We start from the raw sequence: 23,846 nt of genomic DNA, 5'->3' as shown, positions 1-23,846 counted from the left end.
ACAGCAGGAGAAAGGGGAAACGCCAGCAGCAGGGCAGAGTGAGAAAGTAGACAGAGACGGCCAAACAAGTAGGTAACGATGAAGGTTAGGGGATACTCCTTGCTCAACAACACAACAACAACAGGCATTTTAAGGCCATTTTCCCTGCTAGAGCGGGGTTTGCCTTGCGGTCCCCATGACAATCTTCTCCATTTTGCCCTATTTTCTGCATCTCCCCTTGTTAACCCGCTTGCCCACATTTCTTCTTCCACCATCTTTAGCCAAGTCTTTCTCGGTCTTCCCCGTCCTCTACTTCCTTCTACATTCATTTCCACCACTCTTCTCAACCAGTCACTTTCATCGTTCCTCAACACATGACCAAACCATCTCAACCTGTTTCTCTTCACAGCATCAATCACAGGCTCTATTCCCATCATCTTTCGCAATTCATCATTTGTCTTCCTCTCTCTCAACGATACTCCGCACATCCACCGAACCATTCGCATTTCCACCCTTTCCAACCTTCGTTGCTGCTCTACGTTCATTACCCATGTCTCGCTCCCATAAATCATAACACTTCTCACACATGCAGCATACACCTTTCCCTTCAGCTTCAAAGACACTCCCCTCCTCGTCAGCACACCACTCAGTTCCCAAAACTTCTTCCATGCACATCTCACTCCAGCAACCGTTGCCGAGTCTGATCCACTCAGCATCTGATGATCTGATGATGCCGAGATGCTGATCTGATGCCAAGTCTGATGCGTCATCCGAGTCCTTGGTTATACTCCCTGCTCCCACTACCTTAATCCCTCTATCACTCCATAGCCCCTTCCAGGTTGCACACATCCAAAAATTCCAAATCTCCATGAAAAGAAAGAAGTGTTTGTGGTTAATTTTTAAGGTGAGTTGATATACAGAAACCACAAAATAGTCATATCACGAGGTGACAGGTGCAGCATGTACACGTGAGTGATTGAAGACAGGAAGAGCACGCAGGAAACCGTGGAACGGTAGCAGCACGTACGAATAAACATTTCAACAGGAAAATGCGTGCATACGTGTATTATGAAAAAGCACGACATGAACAGAACAAAGTTACATCTGTCGTGTGTTACCGCTGAAAAATAATACATTGCTACTTATCGTAACAAATTGTTCGAATTTTTTTAAATCACAGGATGTGTGGAACATCTCCCAGTCAGTGAATGGAATGGGAACTTGTATGGAACAAACTGAAGTGTGAAGGTATGGATAAGTCAGCTCTGGTTTGGCACTAGGTGGGTTTAAAAACACGCTTCTCCCCAAAACACGACTCCCAGGATATGTGCACAGCATCTCAGTGATGATTCAACTCTATCTATCAAGTAATTTGATTAGTTGCCAGTGCAGTTTAAAAAAAACATCATGGAAACACAAATTTGACAAAAGAGACAAAAACATTTTTTGGGTACTTTTTGCACACAAAGTTTTTTTTTTTTTTACAACACCAACACCAAATGCTTAGAAATGTGAGCAACCAATCAACCTCTTGTTAGGCTTTGTGTGTGGTGTACCACGATGGCAGTGTTCACCTGATGATAGCGATGATTTAACAAAAGTCAAGACTGGAAAGGTAAGCAAGAGAGCAGAGCAAAAGAGAAAGTTGGAAGGAAGCTTGTGAGATCACAGACATGAGCAAACAACCACGACTCGGTTGAGTAGGCCATTCAAAGTTGGTGAGTTCTGCCATTTTCTTTGATGTTGTAATAATGCTCCTGATGCAATAATTTTTCAAACCAATGTAATGAAAGGATGATTGGGAGCGTTAGATTGAGTTTTTAGCTTTCAGACACAGACGACCAACTATATTTAAGTTCAACTTACACCGGTGCCAATGCCTCTCGTTTCCACATCCTTTTTCTTTTTCTTCTTCTTTTTCTTGTTGTCCGTGCCTTGGTTATTCTTCTTCTTCTTTTTCTTCCTGCCCTCCGCAAGCAGTGCAATGCATTCCCTCTCAGCAGTAACGAGTTTCTGATAATGCTCATCGCAGGGATGCTCCCAAATGGACTTCCCAGTCGAGAAATTAAAATAGTAGATCTCTCCAGTGGTGTCTTTGCTGCGGGCAAAAGGGTGAGGATGAAAGTGAGATAGGGAAAGGTCAGCTTAACAGGTGTTTCCTGATGAAATCTGGCTACAGGACAGTACTGATGAAAAAGGTGTTCACTCAGATGGCATCCAAAGCGCCTTGCCAACTGGGCGTCCTGCATCGTACAAAGTCCTTACTCCGCACACCAAACTCCTATCCACTTACAAGGCCTTTATCCACAGCTTGATGGAGTACAGTACTGATCTCTGCTCTGAGCTGGCTACCATGCCTCACACCTTGCTCAGCTTGACACTGTGGAAATCAAGGCCTTAAAGATCATTAATCAGCATATCCTGCAATGGAGAAGAGTTTATGGGCCGACCACATTCCCATTGTAAACAAGTCGGTGGTCTCTCTGTCTTCTACCACCTCCGTTCTGATCCTGCACCTTCTGCTCTTTACATGCTTTGTACCCCCTCCCCACTCCACGCAATCCTCTCCCACCCAGGGTTTCTGTCGGATACACGCGGTATACCATCAACCCCCTTCTGGTGAAACTTCCACAATCAAAGATCATTGCTCCCCTCCACTCATTTGTTCCTCTTTTTCCCCACCTGTGAACCAACTTCCACATTCTTTTCAATCCCATCCTTCCCTCCACGTATTCAAGACAACTGGTCACCACTGTAAGGTATCTCGACAAACTACGATCAATTGTCGTACACGTTTATTCACTCTGCCGATACAGGCCCGATTCACCTCAGCGCCATCCGAGCTGGGGCGTAGGGATACAATGCGGTCACGGTGTAGGGATACAAGGGTGAATATTTGCACTTCATACATGACATCCTCCCCTTTAAGTCCAAAATTACCAAGAGCAATACGTGCTAGATTTCAAGAATTGACATTTCAAAAGCAACATTTCCAAAACATGTGAAAATATGTGTGCAAACGATTATGAGAATAATGAAAATACGTGAAAATAGAACATGTGTCACCGTGAAAATAGAACATGCGTCACCGTGAAAAAAAACATCTTCAAAGATTCAACCAGTCGGGTGCTTTTCTCTCACGCATTGAGCGTCGCGGTGTACCAGTGGATACAGAGTCCGAGGTGATTCCTTTGGTCTCCACGAAGGGTGTAGCGTTCGCAGAGGTTTTCGGGGCATCCGAGCCGGCTGGAGCGGCCACGACGATCTTCGGCAGTGGTGGGTCGAACTGTTGTCCTGACTGTGACGATGCTGCAGGCTCTATCGACTCACAGTGACGATAGGTTATGTGGTCCTGATGTCGACGAATTTCGCGGCCATCCTGCAGGCGAATCACGCAGGACAGTGGACCTGGCTTCTCGATGATGTCCCCCGGTAGCCACGTTGCACCTGCACCAAAATTTCGGGCAAACACTGGATCTCCAATGTTGATACATCGACTGTTGGACGTCTTATCGTGCACCAACTTTTGATTAAGCTGGCTCTGATAAACATTTGATGATATGTCTGGTTTGAGATTGTCAAGTGTCGATCTCAGGTGTCGTTTCATCAATAACTCAGACGGAGCTGCACCGGTTGTTGATTGTGGCGTGATGCGGTATTTGAACAGGAGACGAGACAGCTTTGTTTCCAGGGTTCCCTCCTGAAGTTTCTGCAATCCGGATTTGATGATTCCCACGGATCGTTCGGCCAAGCCATTTGAAGCCTGGTGATGTGGGCTGACAAACTTATGTTTGATGCCGTTCCGACGTGTGAACTCGGCAAACTCGGTACTGGAAAAACACGAACCGTTATCACTCACGATCATCCTGGGCAGACCATGAGTGGCGAAACAGCGTCTGAGTCTTTCGATGACAATGGCTGACGTAGTACCACGCGTCACATAGGCATCAATCCATTTTGTGTGCGCGTCCGTAATTATTAGAATCATGCTGCCGTTAATAGACCCGGCATAATCGAGATGTAGGCAATGCCACGGTTCGCTGGGCCATTCCCAGGGATGCAGTGGCGCTTTCGCAGGTGTATTCCGGGTGCTCTGGCAGGGGTAACAATGTCGAACATGATGTTCGATATCAGCATCAAGATTCGGCCACCACACATAGTTTCTGGCGAGTGACTTCATCTTCACAATCCCGGGGTGACAGTCATGGATTTCATCCATGACCCTGGAACGCAGATTTTTCGGGATCATGACACGACATCCCCAGAGTAGGCAACCATTTTCCACGCCGAGTTCGTTTTTACGTGCTTTAAAAGCCGCAAAATCTGGGTCACCCTCAGGTAGCAAATGCCATCCAAGCTGTACAGCCTGGACAGTTCTGGACAGAACGGGGTCTCGTCGAGTATGAGTGCGGATCTGGCCGGAATCGACAGCACAATCTTCCAGATGATCCATCAGTGCGATAATGGATCCTGGTGTCGGCGAATCATCAACGGATTCTGGAAGGGGTAACCGACTCATGGCATCTGCATTTGTGATAGACGAACCGGGTTTATAACATATGGTGTAGACATAAGCAGCGAGAAACAGGGACCAGCGGATGATCCTGGGCGGTAGTGTGTCAGATGTCGCCTTAGTTGGACCAAACAGACTGATCAGCGGCTTGTGATCAGTGCGAATCGTGAAATGATGTCCAAGAAGGTACTGGCGAAATTTGCTGATGCTGAAAACGATTCCCAATCCTTCCTTGTCAAGTTGGGAATAGTTCTTCTCTGCTGGGGACAACGTTCAGGATGCAAATGCAACCGGTCTTTCCGTACCATCTGGCATCACGTGTGATAATACACTCCCCACTCCATACCGACAGGCATCGCATGTCAGCACAAGATCCTTCTCTGGATCAAAATGAACGAGAACATTGGACGATTTGAGCAGATCCTTAGAGGTCTGGAATGCTGATTGTTCAGTAGACCCCCAGCTCCAGGAGACTCCTTTCCTCAAAAGCCGATAAAGGGGGCCCAAAACGTCGGTCACATTCGGAATGTAACGACCATAGAACTGAAACAAACCGAGGTATGACTTCAATTCGGTCACGTCTCGTGGAGCAGGAGCATCCTTGACAGCTCGGACTTTCTCATCTGTCGGATGTAGACCCTCGGCATCAATCGTATGACCCAGGTACGTGACTGATGGCACCATAAACTTGCACTTGTCTCGACGCAAACGTAGGCCGGAGTCCGAAATCTTATTCAGAACTCTATCCAGGTTTTGTAGATGTTCCGCGTCCGTACGACCAGTAACCTGAATATCATCCTGGTAACAAACGACGTTGCGTTCGGCGGCAAACAAACTGTCCATGACACGCTGATAAATTCCAGGTGCAGATTTCACTCCAAAACTGAGTCGGTGGTACCTGTACAACCCACGATGCGTGTTGATGGTAAGATACTGTTTCAAATTCTCGTCCAAGCGGAGCTGTAGATAGGCGAATTTGAGATCAAGTTTCGTAAAAGTCTTGCCTCCCGTGAGACGAACATAGAGGTCTTCGATCCTCGGGATTGGATATTTATCCAATGAAGAACACTTGTTCACGGTCATTTTATAATTTCCACATATGCGGATGGACTGGTCCGATTTTATGACCGGAACGATGGGCGCCGCCCATTCGGCAGACTGGATTTGCTAGATGATCCCCAGATTTTCAAGATGATCCAGTTCCTTGTCAATCCGCTCCCGCAGGGCGAAAGGGACTGGGCGAGCTCTGCAAAATATAGGATTGGCATCCCGGTCAACACTGAGTTTAGCCGTATGTCCTTTCAAGGTTCCAAGCTCATCCTTGAAGACATCCGGGTACGTATCCAGCACATTTTTTAGTGTGTATACTGCGGTAGGAGAAACGTTGGCTGCCCGGAGTTGATGAATGCTTTTCCACTTCAGTCGAATTATGCTCAACCAGGTCCTACCGAGTAAGGAAGGGCCCTTTCCAGGAATGACGATCAGGGGTAGGTGAAACTCACGGTTATCATAGCCCACCATGACGTCACATGTACCGCAAGGAACAATCTTCTCACCTGTATAGGTGGAGAGACCATAGGTAGTAGGTTTCAGATGGGGTCGGTCAGCATCACTCCACAGGTTTGTGAAAACAGCATGGCTGATGAGCGAGACGGCCGCACCAGTGTCGACCTCCATTTGCAATGGTCGATTGTTGACGACAACAGTGGCAAGAAGAGGGTCCCGCCTATGGTGAGAATCAATATGAAGCAGGTCATACGATTCTGAGTTGCCGGAAACAGAGCTCACCTGGTCAAGCTCAGGTTACTCCGAACCGATAAACTGATGAATCTTGTCAGCAGCTTTCCCTTTTCCCGATTTGCGAGTGATGCAAGCTGGAACAATATGGCCAGTTTTCGAACAGAAATGGCAGGTGGCATCTTTGAACCGACACGTCTCCGGAGGGTGCTTTCGGTTGCACCGAAAACATTTGTTGTGGGTTTGAGACTGCACTGGCTTCTGACGAGGAGCCTTGTTCCAACGTTTTGGCTGAACATGATCCAACCGATTCACAGCAGGGCTGGTACCAGATGAGCGAGTGGCACCGATGCTTGTAGCGTTGCGTTCAGCACTTTCCATGGAAATGGCGGTGTCTCTGGCATTTTGGAACGTCAGTCTTCTCTCAGCAAGCAGGCGTCTACGAGTGCAGTCATCGGACATGCCAACCACCAGCAAATCACGGAGCATGTCATCAATCGTGTCCCAAACTCATACAGATGTGTCAGTTTTTTGAGGTGTGCAATGAAGTCTGCGATCGACTGACCTTGATGCTGTCTGCACATGTAAAAATTAAACCGACACAGGATGACTGAAGGAGATGGATTACAATGTTCCTTCAAAGCGGCCTTGAGCTCTGCATACGTGAGCTCCTCGATTGTCCGAGGCCGAATCAGGTTTTTAACAAGTGTGAACGTCTCACCTCCGCAAACGGACAGGAAGACGGCCTTCATCCGGGCTTCGGTCGCGATGCCGTTCGCCTCGAAGTAAAAAGACAACCGCTCAGAATACGTGTCAAAATCCCCCTCATGAGGGTCGAATTCATCGATATGGCCGAAAGAAGTCATGGTCTAGATGTTTATCCTCGTCGCCATGTAAGTTATCTCGACAAACTACGATCAATTGTCGTACACGTTTATTCACTCTGCCGATACAGGCCCGATTCACCTCAGCGCCATCCGAGCTAGGGTGTAGGGATACAATGCGGTCACGGTGTAGGGATACAACGGTGAATATTTGCACTTCATACATGACAACCACCATCTCAGATCGTCCCCAATCCAAAACCATGATCTTTTCTACCCCTGTTAACCCTCTCCAAGCCCACCTCTTTCCAAATTTCCAGTTTTTCCTTCCTGAGAGTTTGTTTCTGTTTCCATCTTGTCCATCTCATGCATCCTCCCCTTCCCCTCGTTCTTCCCAACACCCCTTATTTGTCTAAGGCTCCCTTTATTTTGTCCTTCAACCCTGCTGTTGATGTCCCCCACTCTTTCTACCATTCCTTTTGTTCTGTTGCATCCATGATTAGTTCAGAGTTCTAGCTCTTCCACGAGCCTTGGCTTTGAATGCAAAAATCCAGGTATACCAGGGTGAGTCAAAAGTAGCACCCGATTTCTGTTTATATTTATACATTATATATATATATATATATATATTTCTGTCAGTTGATTGTTTGTTTGCCATTTGTATTACAATGTACAAGAAGGTAGAAAGAAATGAATGACATGTTTATCTAACCATTTATTCGGGGGAAAATTATTACGGAAAATTATTACGGAGGAAACCCTTAACTACATTCGTTGCCGTTTTCGGAAGACCGGACTTCTTTGCAGTGGCTACCGACCCTGTTGCTTCAAATTTCTCGACAATCAATCGTATGTTTCTTCCCTGGGGTGGGTTAATATCGAATTCCTGTGCCAAACGGCGTGCCGCCATCGTTGGTTGTTCATTACATTTGTAGTAATGTTTCATGGCCGCAATGCGTTGATTCATTGAAAGGTAATTCATGGTTCAATTTGGTGCAACTTCATTAACTTTCCAAACTCTCAGCAATAACCTGCAAAAGAAAAAAAAAAAATTAAGAAAATTAGTAATCTGCAAGACAATTATTAACATGACATCCCAGAAAGAATCTGACAACCGAAAAAACAGAAATCGGCTGCTACTTTTGATTCACCCTGTATACAACAACACACAACAACATGCATTTTAAGGCCATTTTCCCTGCTAGAGTGGGGGTTAGCCTTGCGGCCCCCATGACAATCTTCTCCATTTTGCCCTATTTTCTGCATCTCTCCTCGTTAACCCCCTTGCCCGCATTTCTTCTTCCACCATCTTTAGCCAACTCTTTCTCGGTCTTCCCCGTCCTCTACTTCCTTCTACATTCATTTCCATCACTCTTCTCAACCAGTCACTGTCATCCTTCCTCAACACATGACCAAACCATCTCAACCTGTTTCTCTTCACAGCATCAATCACAGGCTCTATTCCCATCATCTTTCGCAATTCATCATTTGTCTTCCTCTCTCTCAGCGATACTCCGCACATCCACCGAACCATTCGCATTTCCACCCTTTCCAGCCTTCGTTGCTGCTCTACGTTCATTACCCATGTCTCGCTCCCGTAAATCATAACACTTCTCACACATGCAGCATACACCTTTCCCTTCAGCTTCAACGACACTCCCCTCCTCATCAGCACGCCACTCAGTTCCCGAAACTTCTTCCATGCACATCTCACTCCAGCAACCGTTGCCGAGTCTGATCCACCTTCTCCATTCAGCATGTCTCCAAGGTAGCAAAATGTTTTCACACCTTCCAGCTTCACGCCATCTCCAAGATCCAACTTAACATTTCCTCCATCTGCAGCTCCCTCAGTGCACACCTTACATTTGAATGGAGTTCACTCAGACACCCTTCCTGCACACAGCACATGGCCACTTCCCAGTTCTTTCCACCTCACCATATGCTTTACCACTTGCCATCACCTTCGTCTTTCCTATAATCACCTTCAGACCTTTTGTCTCCATACATTCCTTCCACTTGTTCATCTTTTCCTTCAGTCCATCCATACTTTCCACAATCAACAGCAGATAATCTGCATACAACAACTCCCACGGTAAACCTTCCTTCACGTTCTGAGCCAGCACCTCCATCACAGCTACAAATAGTAGTGGACTTAGTACCGACCCCTGATGCACTCCCACCTTCACCTCAAACTCACCACTGTTCCCGTCCTTCGTCCTTACAGCTGTGCGCGCTCTTTTGTACATTGCCATCACTACTCTGATCAACCATTCCCAACCATTCCTCCACTCCTAACTTCCTCAATGCCCATGTCAATACTTCGCGTGGAACCCTATCGAATGCTTTCTCCAGACCAACAAACCCAAGAAACAACTTCTTCCTCTTCTCCATGTACTTCTATGTATAATGGGAATATTATATTTCTTGATAGAACCAGAACGTAAAAAGATGCTTCAGCTCACCACGGCCTCCACTCGGGTGGTAAAGGTGTCATGATTCCCTCGCGTGCAAAAGTCATGAGCTCAGGCTCCGTATCTGGATCAATGCCTATCTCGATAGCATATTCCCGCACCTCTGCACAGCACAAACAGAGAAGCACCATGTCGTTCTTGTTTGCAACAACATCTGCTTTCAAATGGTCAGAATGTTATCTGCCACATCTAAAGAAAAATATAACAAGCGTTACGCCTAGGTCCCCCGTCGGGGAAGTGATGTGAGTTGACAAAGTGGAAGACACAGAAAACATGCTATGGTATGATATTTTGCTCACAAGGTTCAGACATACATGGAGGCGGCCATCTTGGATTTTGACGTGGCGACCCAATTTTCAATACCGTTTATCCTTGTGCCTAGATACACCCACACACCAGATTAGAAGTTGGTACTTCGCTTATTTTTCAAGATATTTCGCTCACAAGGTTCAGACATACTACTGTGTTCAAAAAGTATCCGACCTTTATTTTTCGTGCGTAAAAGAAAGAAACTAGGGAGGCGTTGATTGGTGCACGTATGTAGGCGGTCCTAATGCACACGCGTGAATTTTTTCCCACCTGCAGAAGCTGTCATTCGACGGCAGACCGCCGATGAGTGAGGACATGTAAGTGAGCGCCGTCGGATTTTGGTTTTTGACAAAATGACGGAAAAACTTGAACAACGCTACTACATCAAATTTTGTCGGATACTTTTTGAACACCACGTATATATGGTGGTGGCCATCTTGGATTTTGACGTGGCAACCCAATTTTCAATAGCGTTCTTCCTTATGCCTAGATACACCCACACACCAGATTAGAAGTTGGTACGTCGCTTATTTTTCAAGATATTCAGCTCACAAGGTTCAGACATACATGGCGGCGGCCCTCTTGGATTTTGACGTGGCGACCCAATTTTCAATAGGGTTCTTCCTTATGCCTAGATACACCCACACACCAGATTAGAAGTTGGTCCTTTGCTTATTTTTGGTGTTGGCGCTGGCGGTGTTGGCTGGTCAGGCGTGGCTTTCTCAGGGGACGCGTGGCATGATAGCCTGCTTGAACCAGTCATTGGTTGATTAGCCTTCTGGATACAGGCACATTTGTCAGTTGCTGCCACTCAGCCCTAAGCCGATTAGCTGACTTGGTACGGCCATTGCGGACTAACCGGTGCAGCTGGCGATCATCCCCCCCTTGTGGTTCTGCGGGGACGTCCTGGCCTCGGTATTGGAGTAGGGACACCCCTCTGAGCATTTCGTTTCAGGATCTTTGACACCTGACCTTGAGTGATGCCATACTGCCAAGCAATAGCATGCTGTTTCATGCCGGAATTTCGTAAAACCACCACTAAATGACAAACAGCATTGTCGAGTTGACGGACCATCTTCAGGGGAAGCGGCAATAACTTTTGTAGACGTGCAGCCATTGTTTTCCACCAATACAGAACGCAACAACCCTTATATACCTGATTGTGAAGCCAATCGTCAAATGTACCTGTCCGTACATTTTGTCACGCCACCTGTGATATAATCCTGTTATTGACTTCTTGCTGCGACAGACAATCAGTGACATGGTTCTTTTAACAAAGAAATCACCGAAGCGTAAAAGAAACTCACCAGATTGATATACCGAGTTCAGAAAGTAAACCCAAGTCAAGAAAAAATATATATTCCATATTAAATGCCATGTCCTCAATGCCAGTTTCCCTCACTCACCGCAGGCAGGTAGGTGGTCTTTCTGTCTTCTACCGACTCCTCTCCGGCCTTGCTCCCCCAGCTCTCTCTGTGCTCTGTCCCCCAAATATTCCTACAGGTCGCACAAGATCTGCCAGCAACCCTCTGATGGTTAAACTGCCGAAATCTCGGCTCTCTGCTCACCTTCACTCTTTCATTCCTCTTTTCTCCCGCCTCTGGAACAAACTCCCACACTCCCTTCAATCCCACTCCTCCCTCCAGGTCTTTAAAACAGCTGTTCACCACCATCTCTTATCTTCCCCCATCCAAAACCTTGATCTTTTCTACCCCCACTAATTCACCCCAGATCCACCTTGTTTGAAATTCCAACTTCCTTCCTGGAAGTCCTGGCAGTGTCCATATGTTTATACCTCTCCCACCCCCCCCCCCCCCCCTTCACATGCCTCCCCCCCAAAGCCCTCTCCCTCCCACAGATCTCTCGATGTCTCCATGTCTCTCGGTCCCTGCTCTCAAATGTTTTGTTTGTGTCCTTCCCCCTCTCTCCCGATCTTGTCTACCGCTCCCGATGTTATTTGTTGTATGTGTCTGTTTGTCTTTCTGTGTGATTAATGTTTGCTCTTTCACGAGCCTCGCTCGATCTTGTATGCAAAAAAAAAAAAAAAAAAAAAAAAAAGTCTTTATATTCGAACATGCATATTTATATACAGTCGTGGCCAAAAATATTGGCACCCTTGAACTTTTTTCAAATACCTCACAATTTCTCTAAAAACTAGAACGGCACTCAGTAGAGAGCATACATACCTCCACCTGTTTGACCATATTACTCAATGGTGAAGAATCACTTAAAAAATTATTCTAGCTGGATCCGGACCCGGATCTTCACCAAAATTGAATAGATTCTTCCTTGTCACACACACAACCGGTCCACCAAGTTTCGTCCAAATCCATCCATAGCTTTTTTAGACATCCCACTATGTATCATTTTTGGCCCCATCTCCCAATGGTAAAGAATCACCTAAAAAATGAAATAATTCTCACATCCGAATCCATATTCAAATCTTCACCAAAATCGAATCTCTTTGTCCTTGTCAGACACCCAACCAGTCAACCAAGATTCGTCCAAATCTGTCCACAACTTTTTTGAGATATCCTGCAATGTATCGTTTTTGGCCCGATCTCCCAAAGGTGAAGAATCACTTAAAAATTCGAGGAGCCAGATCCGAATCCGGATCTTCATCAAATATCATCTGAATCCGTCCACAACTTTTTGAGATATTTTGTTCACAAACAAACAAACAAAAAAACAGACAGGGGTGAAAACATAACCTCCATCCACAAAAACATTACCTCCATCCACCTTTGGTGGCAGAGGTAATAAGTTGAAATTGACAAAAGTATTTGGTCTCCATAATTCTTTATTTCACTGTTAATATTACAGAGCCTTTGTTTTTGATTCAGAACTTAATATATCCTTTAAAATTACAAAATAAAAAGAAATGGCATTGACAAATTTATTGACACATTGACACCTCGAGACTTAATACTTGGTAGCACAGACGTTAGACAAAATAACTGCAGTGAAGCACTTCCTATAGCCATGAATGAGCTTCCTACACCTCTCTACTGGCAGTTTGGCCCACTCTTTTTGTGCAAACTGCTCCAGTTCTCCCAGATTTGATGGAAGCCTTCTCCCAACTGTTGTTTTCAGATCTCTCAACAGGTGTTCAATGGGATGTAGATGTGGACACATTGCTGGCCACTTCAGAACAGTCCAGCGTTTTGGCTTGAACCATTCCTGGGTGCTTTTTGAAGTGTGTTGTTAGGGTTAGGGTCATTGTGTTAGGGTCATTGTCCTGCTGCAAGACCCATTACCTTTGATGAAGACACAGCTTTCTGACACTGGGTTGAACATTGCGCTCCAAAATGCCTTGGTAATCTCCTGATTTTGTGATTCCAAGCACATATTCAAGGCACTCAGTGCCAGAGGCAGCACAGCAACCCCAGAACATCACTGAACCTCCTCCATGTTTGACTGTAGGGAAAGTGTTCTTTTGTTTGAAGGCTTCATTTAGTTTTCTGTAAACATAGAGATGATGTGCTTTACAAAAAAGCTCTAATTTGGTCTCATCTGTCAACAGGACATTCTCCCAGAAGGAGTTTGGCTTGTTCAGGTATGTTTTGGAACACTCCAGGCTGTCAGAGAAAAATAAGAATGGTCAATAGGTGTGCAATAGTTAAGAACCCTACCTTGGAAACCAGAAAGACGATCTGGGAATCGTTTTGCCTTGCAGGAATGTTTTTGTCTCAAGTTTGAATTGCAGATTACAAAACTATATAAGTGGCGTTGGGTCCAGTTCACATTGCCTCAGGCCTTGAAGAAAGCATTTTTTTTTTTTGCACAAAACACTTTCGGATACAAATAATACAATGGTCGCCGCTTAATAAAACCACCTTGGGACCGGGGCTATCTGGTCTTATTAACCGGTGTTTTTTTAATAAACCAAGGCCTGTAGATTAGGCAACAATTTTTCTCACATTCTGCAATTCGGTATTTCTGCACATAACAAACCAAACACAGATTGTACAATACAGTACATATGGCCTAATTTTTTATGGATCGCTGAATGTCTACCTGAACTATGGGCGGTGCCCTCAAAAGATCCCAGATGTCACCTTGAATTTTTTCAACCCTTCTATGTTGTCAAATCCACACCACTCAAGACCGATTTGCAGACGGTGAAGATTAGCCCGCATTTCAGCATTTGAAGTTAGTGCCTTCGACGCCTTCATCATTTTCTTCAGTGGCGTCATCATGAGAATCCTGACCTGATGGATTCATACCGTTGATTTCTTCATATTATTAGGAGTATTATTGGTATTAATATTGTTTTGCAATAACATTAATATTATGCTATTATATTTAGCATTGTTATTAAAAGCGTCCATGGAAAAATGCCACGATAAAGCTACCTTAACACGGATATACACCTCAACACGCAACTCCATTGGCGGTGAAAAACCCCTCGGCAAAGAAAATCACCTTGAGGAGTGGGGCAATTTAATTCGCAACAACCTCCACTGTGTGACCCTCAGTACTCCTGTCAGGTTTGGTTGAGATTTGATAAGTAACGACCGAATATATTGCAGTCAAAACCGTCAGACATACAGGCAGACACCAAATTGCGTATTTTAGTAAGACATCCTAAAGCAGCCAGGAAACAATATCTCTCTACTCTCAAGACTGAACTCTCAAACCTGTCTCCCTCCTCGAAATCCTGGTGGCGTCTGGTCAAATCTGTTTCTGGTGTTTGTTCCCCCTCCATCCCCTCCCTTACCTCAAATGGCTACACAGCTGACACTGCACTTGAAAAAGCTGAATGCCTCAACTCTGTTTGCCTCAAAATCTTGTGTCCCAAACGCATCCCTCTCTGTACCCACCGCATCCAGTCATACCCAGGTGCTCCTGGACTCTGTCCTTCTCTCCCGACGAGGTGGAGAAGTTTCTGTCAAACCTCGACTCAGATTCTGCAACTGCACCAGACAGCATCAGCCCACGGGTCCTAAAATCCTGCTCTGCCACTCTATCTCACCCTCTCTCAATTCTCTTCACCCTCTCTTTTTCTCAAGGTCATCTGCCCGCAGTTTGGAAATCAGCCAACATTACGGCTTTACACAAAAAAGGTGCAAAAACAGATCTTTGCAACGACAGACCAATCAGCCTGCTCTCAATTATGAGCAAGGTCGTGGAATCAATCATCGCTTCTGATATTAAATCCTTTCTCTTCTCCGATGGCTTGACATCGGATCATCAATTTGGATTCAGACCAGGTCACTCTACTCTGGACATGCTGCTTCTGCTGTCTCAACAATGGATGGAGGTCCTCAATGCCAAACAGGAAATCAGAGCTGTCTCCCTTGACATATCTCGTGCCTTCGATACGGTCTGGCACCCCGCTCTGCTCTCCAAACTCTCCTTTTATGGTGTCCATGGAAACCTCCACGCATCGCATGGCTGATGAACTTCCTCTCCTGTCATAGTCAATGTGTGGCTCCAAATGGAATTATCTTAGCTCCTCTTCCTGTCCAGACTGGAGTTCCTCCAGGCATTCTTCTGGGCCCTGTGCTTTTTCTGGTCTTCATTAATGATCTCTCCGACTCTCTGGAAAATCCTCTCCATCTTTTTGCTGATGACTCCTTCCTCTGCCGCTCTCTCTATCTCATCCCTCAGATCGGCAGGCAGCAGCCTCTTCACTCTCTGCAGACCTAGAAAAAAAAGGACAAACTGGTCAAACACGTGGAACATGTCTTTCAATCCTGATAAATCTCACACTCTCACTTTGTCTCTCCGAAAAGACCATCTGGAAAACACTCCCATCCACTTTCTCAACGATCCTCTCGAAGAAGTTCTGTCACTCAAGCTTTTGAGTCTCACTATCTGCCATGATCTTTCCAGGAAAAACCACATTTCCAAGCTGGCCTCCAAAGCCAGTCAGCGACTGGGCATCCTCAGTCGTGTGAAGTCCTTCCTTGGCACATCTGAGCACCTCACCACATACAAGGCTTTCATCCACAGCTCAATGGAATACTGCTCTCCCCTCTGGGCAGGTGCACCTGCCTCACACATAGGTCAGCTTCACGCTGTAGAAACCAAAGCTTTCAGAATCATTGGAATCTCCCGTGATGTAGCCGATTATGAGGGCCTTTCACTCACTCACCGCAGGCAGGTTGGTGGACTTTCTGTCTTATACCGACTCCTCTCCGGCCTAGCTCCCCCTGCTCTGCTTGTGCTCTGTCCCCCAAATATTCTTGCAGGATGCACAAGATCTGCATGCAACCCTCTTCTGGTGAAACTGCCAAAATCAAGACTTTCTGCTCACCTTAAATTTTTCATTCCTCTTTTTTCCCATCTCTGGAACAAACTCCCACACTCTCCTCAATGATTCCCACACTTCCCACTCCTCCCTCCAGGTCTTTAAAACAGCTGCTCACCACAATCTCTTATCTTCCCCCATCCAAAACCTTGATCTTCTCTCCCCCTTTTAATTCACCCCAAACAGACATCCTTCAAATTCCGTTTTCTATCCTGGAAACCCTGCAGTGTCCATCGTGTTTATCCTGTATACCCCCGCTCCAGCCCTCTCTCTTCCACAGCTCTCCTGATGTCCCTGTTCCCTACAATTGTTGTTCTTTCCTCTTCCCCCCCCCCCCCCCCTGCTCCCCCCCTAACCTCCCTCTTATTATATGTTCCATGTGTTAGCTCTTATATGAGCCTCGACTAATTATACCAAAAAAATCTCTCAATGGTGAAGAATCACTTTAAAAATGAAACAATTCTCGTATCCGGATCTGCATCCGGATCTTCAAAAAAAATCGAATCAATTTGTCCTTGTCACACACCCAACCTGTCCACCAAATTTCATACAAGTTCGTCCATTGCCTTTTGAGATATGCTGCACACAAGCGAACATCCAAATAGACAGGGGTGAAAACATAACCTCTGCCCATCTTGGGTGGCAGAGGTAATAAGCATATTACTTATGTAGATCGAAGAAAATACCAGCATCAGTAATCAGTATGGTATGCAGTTCCTAAAGTTGGTCCATGATCTTGTCGGCAAAATGCTGCAAGGGAGGTAAGGCACAAATAATCCTTCCATTCAGGTTTGATGTCCCCCATGGCATGGTCAACAATACATACTTTATGGGGTGTTGTCCCAACTTCATGGGACATGTGTAACAAAGAAGAAGATAAGGGTGCAGGGGACATTTCATCAGTGACAAATACAAATTCCAAAGCCTTTAGTGCTACACCATTACAAGACAAATGCTTCGGTCATAATGTCCTCACCTTTCTCCGTTGGCACAAAGCCCTCATCATAGTTTTCCTCCAGAATGATCTGCGTTCCCCCAAAAGCCATGATCTACCTCATTCAGCAATTCACGGAATATTCTTCTTTTGACTCTGCCAAGAACTTCCCAAGAAAAAAATATATACGATCACTACACACAGCGTACTCGACAAACGTAGCCTTATCCTGAATTTTGTAACACAATGGTACACTACAATCGATGGGAGTACGTTTGGCATTAAAAAATAACAAAAAAAATTGAAACAGTAGGGCAGTGATAACAGTTTCTCGAGTAGAAATCAATAAACTTTGCAAAAGATAGTGAAATTTGATTTTAAAAGTTTGATCTCAGAAGGAATATATATTTTTAGTTCCCTAGCAGTTTCACAGGTGGGGACAACAGGTCTGTCTGTCGGTCCCACCGGTGGTTTTTCAGACTTTTTTCCCTTACCCTTTTACATATTCAACTTGGTACATGGATTTATTATGATAAGTTACAGAACAAGATCACGTTTCAGGGCGTTTCGTCAATGTTTCACAGAGCTACGCCATCTTTGGTACCAACGTATAAATAAATTTATTCCGGGGTTTACCGCCATTTTCTGCAACGTCTATTACGCCACCCTATCTAGCACATTACAAGAGTTGTTTGTGTCCTTTATAACGTCCTTAAAAACAGTAGTTTGCTGTTGTAATGACTTTCAATTTTGTTTCAGTGTCCGCCGTCTATTACCATTAAACTAGAAGGCACGTGGGCTCCTGGCAAGGGCTCGTGCCCTGGACATGCACCTCCATGTCTTAATTAAATGTTGATGCGGCCGAGCGTTAAACCACGGGGTACATACAGTCACGTGAAAAAGTAAGAACACCCCATGTAAAGTTTTGACTTTTTCAACATATTTCAACATACAGCTATTTGATCTTCATTTCAACAATATTGATAGATAAAGGTGATATAATATAACAAATATCATGAAACATTTACATTTTGTAGTCCATTGTATCATTTAAATAAACATAAATGCAAATTTCGCATGTGGAAAAAGTAAGTACACCCCTACATTTATCACTACTTCAAATACCTAAAATTTGAATCAGGTGCACCAGCTCAGGTGCAAATGATTAGAACATCGTTAGAGAGGATCTTGAAGGAACCTGTCTTATTTAAACCTCAGACATTCAGTTTGGTTTGCTCTTTGTTGTTGAAGTGTGCGGCGTCACCATGCCTAGATCAAAAGAGCTCTCTGAGGCCTTCAGAAAGAAGGTTATAGATGACTACGAGTCTGGGAAGGGATTTAAAAAGATCTCCAAACAATTTGAAATCAATCATTCGACTGTCCGGAAGATCATCTACAAGTGGAGAAGATTCCAAACAACTGCCAACTTGTTCAGGCCAGGCCGCCCCAGCAAGTTCACCCCGAGAGCAGACCGCAAGATGCTGAAAGAAGTCTCTAAGAACCCCAGAATGTCATCACTGGACCTACAGGTAACTCTTGCCACTGTTGATGTCAAAGTGCACGAGTCCACCATTAGAAAGAGGCTGCACAAATTTGATCTACATGGGAGGTGTGCCAGGAGGAAACCTTTGCTATCCAGAAAGAACATCAGGGAAAGACTAAAGTTTGCCAATGAACACCGAGGCAAAGACCAGCACTTCTGGAACAATGTGCTTTGGACAGATGAGTCAAAGGTAGCGCTATTTGGCCACAGTATCAGAAGACATGTTTGGCGAAAACCAAAGACAGCATTTGACCACAAGAACCTGATACCAACTGTAAAGCATGGTGGTGGAAATATTATGGTTTGGGGCAGCTTTGCTGCATCAGGGCCTGGGCAGCTCACCATCATAGAATCCACTATGAATTCTTCATTGTACCAGAGGGTGCTTGAGGATAATGTGAGGCCATCTGTCGGAGAGTTGAAGATCAACCAAATGTGGACCTTGCAACATGACAATGACCCGAAACATACCAGTAAATCCACCAAGGAATGGCTGAAAAGAAAGAAATGGAGGGTTCTGGAATGGCCAAGTCAAAGCCGGATCTATATCCCATCGAGATGTTGTGGGGGGATTTGAAACGAGCTGTGCATGCAAGAAACCCCTCAAACATCGCACAGCTGAAAGAATTCTGCATGGAGGAGTGGGCAAAAATTTCTCCCAGTCGATGTCAGAGACTGGTAGACAGTTATAAGAAATGCCTACTTGAGGTAGTTTCTGCCAAAGGGGGCAATACCACCTATTAGAGCCAAGGGTGTACTTACTTTTTCCACATGCGAAATTTGCATTTATGTGTATTTAAATTATACAATGGACTACAACATGTAAATGTTTCATGATATTTGTTATATTATATCACCTTTATCTATCAATATTGTTGAAATGAAGATCAAATAGCTGTATGTTGAAATATGTTGAAAAAGTCAAAACTTTACATGGGGTGTACTTACTTTTTCACGTGACTGTATATATGCATTAAATAAATGTAAATTAAATAAATAACACAATTAATTAAATCGATGAAACATAACAGGCTCGATGGGCCGAATGACCTTCTCCTGTGTCTCCGTTTCTTGTGCATTACAAGAAGGCTTTGAATTGTTGAAATAATAATAATAATAATAATAATAATAATAATAATAATAACAAATTATATATATATTTACACACACATCGTTCGTTATTTTGTTCCATGGTAGTGTGGACCAGACGTACCTTGATACCGTCATAACCTCGTACCCCTCGTCTACAAGTGATTGAATGATTGAAATGAGCTATGATTGAAAAATCAAAGTGAGCAATAAAGGAAATGAAGGACAAATATAAATCAACACCTCAAATGATGGCCCAAGCTGGACGAAGTGCAAATGATGGCCCAAGATAGACGAAGTGCAAATGATGGTCCAAGATAGACGAAGTGCAAATGGTGGACCAAGCTAGACGAAGTGCAAATGATGGCCCAAGCGAGATGAAGTGCAAATGATGGCCCAAACTAGACGGAGGGCAAATGATGGCCCAAGCTAGACGAAGTGCAAATGGTGGCCCAAGCTAGACGGAGTGCAAATGATGGCCCAAGCTAGACGAAGTGCAAATGGTGGCCAAAGCTTGGCGAAGTGCAAATGATGGCCCAAGCTAAACGAAGTGCAAATGATGGCCCAAGCTAGACGGAGTGCAAATGATGGCCCAAGCGAGACAGAGTGCAAATGATGGCCCAAGCTAGACGAAGTGCAAATGATGGCCCAAGCTAAACGAAGTGCAAATGATGGCCCAAGCGAGACAGAGTGCAAATGATGGCCCAAGCTAGACGAAGTGCAAATGATGGCCCAAGCTCGGCGAAGTGTAAATGATGGCCCAAGCTAGACGAAGTGCAAATGATGGCCCAAGCTAGACGAGGTGCAAATGGTGGCCCAAGCTAGACGAAGTGCAAATGGTGGCCCAAGCTAGACGGAGTGCAAATGATGGCCCAAGCTAGACGAAGTGCAAATGGTGGCCCAAGCTCGGCGAAGTGCAAATGATGGCCCAAGCTAAACGGAGTGCAAATGATGGCCCATGCTAAACGGAGTGCAAATGATGGCCCAAGCGAGACGAAGTACAAATGATGGCCCAAGCTAAACGAAGTGCAAATGATGGCCCAAGCTAGACGGAGTGCAAATAATGGCCCAAACTAGACGAAGTGCAAATGATGGCCCAAGCTAGACGGAGTGCAAATGATGGCCCAAGCTAGACGAAGTGCAAATGATGGCCCAACTAGACGAAGTGCAAATGATGGCCCAAGCTAAACGAAGTGCAAATGATGGCCCAAGCTAGACGGAGTGCAAACGATGGCCCAAACTAGACGAAGTGTAAACGATGGCCCAAGCTAGACGAAGTGCAAACGGTGGCCTAAGCTAGACGAAGTGCAAATGATGGCCCAAGCTCGACGAAGTGCAAATGATGGCCCAAGCTCGGCGAAGTGCAAATGATGGCCCAAGGTAGACGAAGTACAAATGATGGCCCAAGCTAGACGAAGTGCAAATGATGGCCCAAGCTAAACGAAGTGCAAATGATGGCCCAAGCTAGACGAAGTAAAAATTATGGCCCAAGCTAAACGAAGTGCAAATGATGGCCCAAGCTAGACGAAGTGCAAATGATGGCCCAAGCTAGACGAAGTGCAAATGATGGCCCAAGCTAGACGGAGTGCAAACGATGGCCCAAGCTAGACGAAGTGCAAATGATGGCCCAAACTAGACGAAGTGCAAATGATGGCCCAAGCTAGACGAAGTGCAAATGATGGCCCAAGCTAGACGAGGTGCAAATGATGGCCCAAGCTAAACGAAGTGCAAATGATGGCCCAAGCTAGACGAAGTGCAAATGATGGCCCAAGCTAGAGGAAGTGCAAATGATGGCCCAAGCTAGACGAGGTGCAAATGATGGCCCAAGCTAGACGAGGTGCAAATGATGGCCCAAGCTAGACGAGGTGCAAATGGTGGCCCAAGCTAGACGAGGTGCAAATGATGGCCCAAGCTAGACGAGGTGCAAATGATGGCCCAAGCTAGACGAGGTGCAAATGATGGCCCAAGCTAGACGAAGTGCAAATGATGGCCCAAACTAGACGAAGTGCAAATGATGGCCAAAGCTAGATGAAGTGCAAATGATGGCCCAAGCTAGACGAAGTGCAAAAGATGGCCCAAGCTAGACGAGGTGCAAATGATGGCCCAAGCTAGACGAAGTGCAAATGATGGCCCAAGCTAGACGAGGTGCAAATGATGGCCCAAGCGAGACGAGGTGCAAATGATGGCCCAAGCTAAACGAAGTGCAAATGATGGCCCAAGCTAGACGAAGTGCAAATTATGGCCCAAGCTAGACGAGGTGCAAATGATGGCCCAAGCTAGACGAGGTGCAAATGATGGCCCAAGCTAAACGAAGTGCAAATGATGGCCCAAGCTAGACGAAGTGCAAATGATGGCCCAAGCTAGACGAGGTGCAAATGATGGCCCAAGCTAAACGAAGTGCAAATGATGGCCCAAGCTAGACGAGGTGCAAATGATGGCCCAAGCTAGATGAGGTGCAAATGATGGCCCAAGCTAAACGAAGTGCAAATGATGGCCCAAGCTAGACGAAGTGCAAATGATGGCCCAAGCTAAACGAAGTGCAAATGATGGCCCAAGCTAGACGAGGTGCAAATGATGGCCCAAGGTAGACGAAGTGCAAATGATGGCACAAGCTAGACGAAGTGCAAATGATGGCCCAAGCTAGACGAGGTGCAAATGATGGCCCAAGCTAGACGAGGTGCAAATGATGGCCCAAGCTAGACGAGGTGCAAATGATGGCCTAAGCTAGACGAGGTGCAAATGATGGCCCAAGCTAGACGAAGTGCAAATGATGGCCCAAGCTAGACGAGGTGCAAATGATGGCCCAAAAGAGACGAGGTGCAAATGATGGCCCAAGCTAAACGAGGTGCAAATGATGGCCCAAGCTAAACGAAGTGCAAATGATGGCCCAAGCTAGACGAGGTGCAAATGATGGCCCAAGCTAGACGAGGTGCAAATGATGGCCCAAGGTAGGCGAAGTGCAAATGATGGCCCAAGCTAAACGAAGTGCAAATGATGGCCCAAGCTAGACGAGGTGCAAATGATGGCCCAAGGTAAACGAAGTGCAAATGATGGCCCAAGCTAAACGAAGTGCAAATGTTGGCCCAAGCTAGACGGAGTGCAAATGTTGGCCCAAGGTAAACGAAGAGCAAATGTTGGCCCAAGCTAAACGAAGTGCAAATGTTGGCCCAAGCTAAACGAAGTGCAAATGATGGCCCAAGCTAAACGAAGTGCAAATGTTGGCCCAAGCTAAACGAGGTGCAAATGATGGCCCAAGGTAGACGAAGTGTAAATTATGGTAAAGTCGAGCTCGCTGAGGGATATTTAACATTCATTTCCATCCCCAGGATAAAGGTTTATCAGTTACCTCGTACAACGCATTCTTTCACAATCACCAACATTATCACGTTAATATTTGAAGAAAAGAAAAACATGCGAGACACTCACGGAGCTTGAGGAGCCAGTGTAGGCCTCGTTGCTGTGGTGACGCTTTACGTTTACGCCCTCGCACATTTCCGGGCGCGTCATTTGTCCCGCCTCCCGGGAAATGATCACGTGCTCCATTTTCAAAACGCCTCCGCAGTCCGCCCCGCTCAAAATCTTTGGACCGAAGACGTCATCACGTCGAAGCCGATGAAGTCGCTTTTACCTGAAACAGCAAGAAACAGGTGATTGTCGACTTGGCCTGAGTGTTTTCAGCCATTTTTTTTTTTTTTTTTATTGACGTTGATTTTTAAATGTAAATATCTGCTATAAAAAGGTATTTTTTTTTAATTCACTTGATATTAAAAGAAGAATAACCAGTTTTCTACATGATGATCCGAGAAGTAAGTACAAGCAGAGGCCATTTCGGTGACTAAACGGTAAACCAATTGGATCGTATTCCATTTCCAGGTAACTCAGTGTTGAACTCACAGTAACACAATCCCAGGATTCCCACCTCGGCCCTCCTGCCGTAAACTCCATGATACCTGTGAGATATTCGATTTGGCAAGTAATAAACACGATTGAAAACATTACCTTCGTCTACCTTCGGCAGATCTGATGTGAAAACGGGATGGTGGGGGTGGGACTCCATTAAGGGCTGTCTATTTATTACGTATGCACGAGCACACACAAAATGAATGGTCAGAATCGTCCCAAAGAGACAAAGGAATAAGGACGTGCACCGGCAATCACTCTGCAAACACCTTTAGGTTTATCTATAATGAT

At 45.4% G+C, this 23,846-nt stretch overlaps 1 protein-coding gene across 6 annotated transcripts in view; it reads right to left on the bottom strand.

The window, feature by feature from the left end:
• Window positions 1-23,284, bottom strand: part of CEP164 (centrosomal protein 164) — a 105,092-nt gene extending 81,808 nt beyond the window's left edge. For 5 of the 6 annotated variants that reach the window (XR_013624016.1, XM_068121811.2, XM_068121809.2 and 2 more), the window contains exons 1-4: window positions 23,082-23,284; window positions 17,066-17,189; window positions 9,516-9,627; window positions 1,846-2,077 (exon numbers count right to left, since the gene is read on the bottom strand). Coding sequence is in view for 4 of the 6 variants with exons in the window: in XM_068121811.2 (XP_067977912.2) it covers window positions 1,846-2,077; window positions 9,516-9,627; window positions 17,066-17,135 (414 nt within the window). In the remaining 2 variants the exon portion in view is untranslated. The remainder of the gene's footprint in view (window positions 1-1,845; window positions 2,078-9,515; window positions 9,628-17,065; window positions 17,190-23,081) is intronic. The other variant, XM_078781306.1, reaches the window with a different exon arrangement.
• Window positions 23,285-23,846: the final 562 nt, after the last annotated feature.

Source organism: Myxine glutinosa, chromosome 7 (assembly GCF_964187855.1).
Source record: "Myxine glutinosa chromosome 7, kmMyxGlut1.1, whole genome shotgun sequence".
NCBI lineage: Eukaryota > Metazoa > Chordata > Myxini > Myxiniformes > Myxinidae > Myxine > Myxine glutinosa.
Note: the sequence above shows the minus strand (reverse complement) of the source record. Positions and strands in the feature narration are given on the sequence as shown.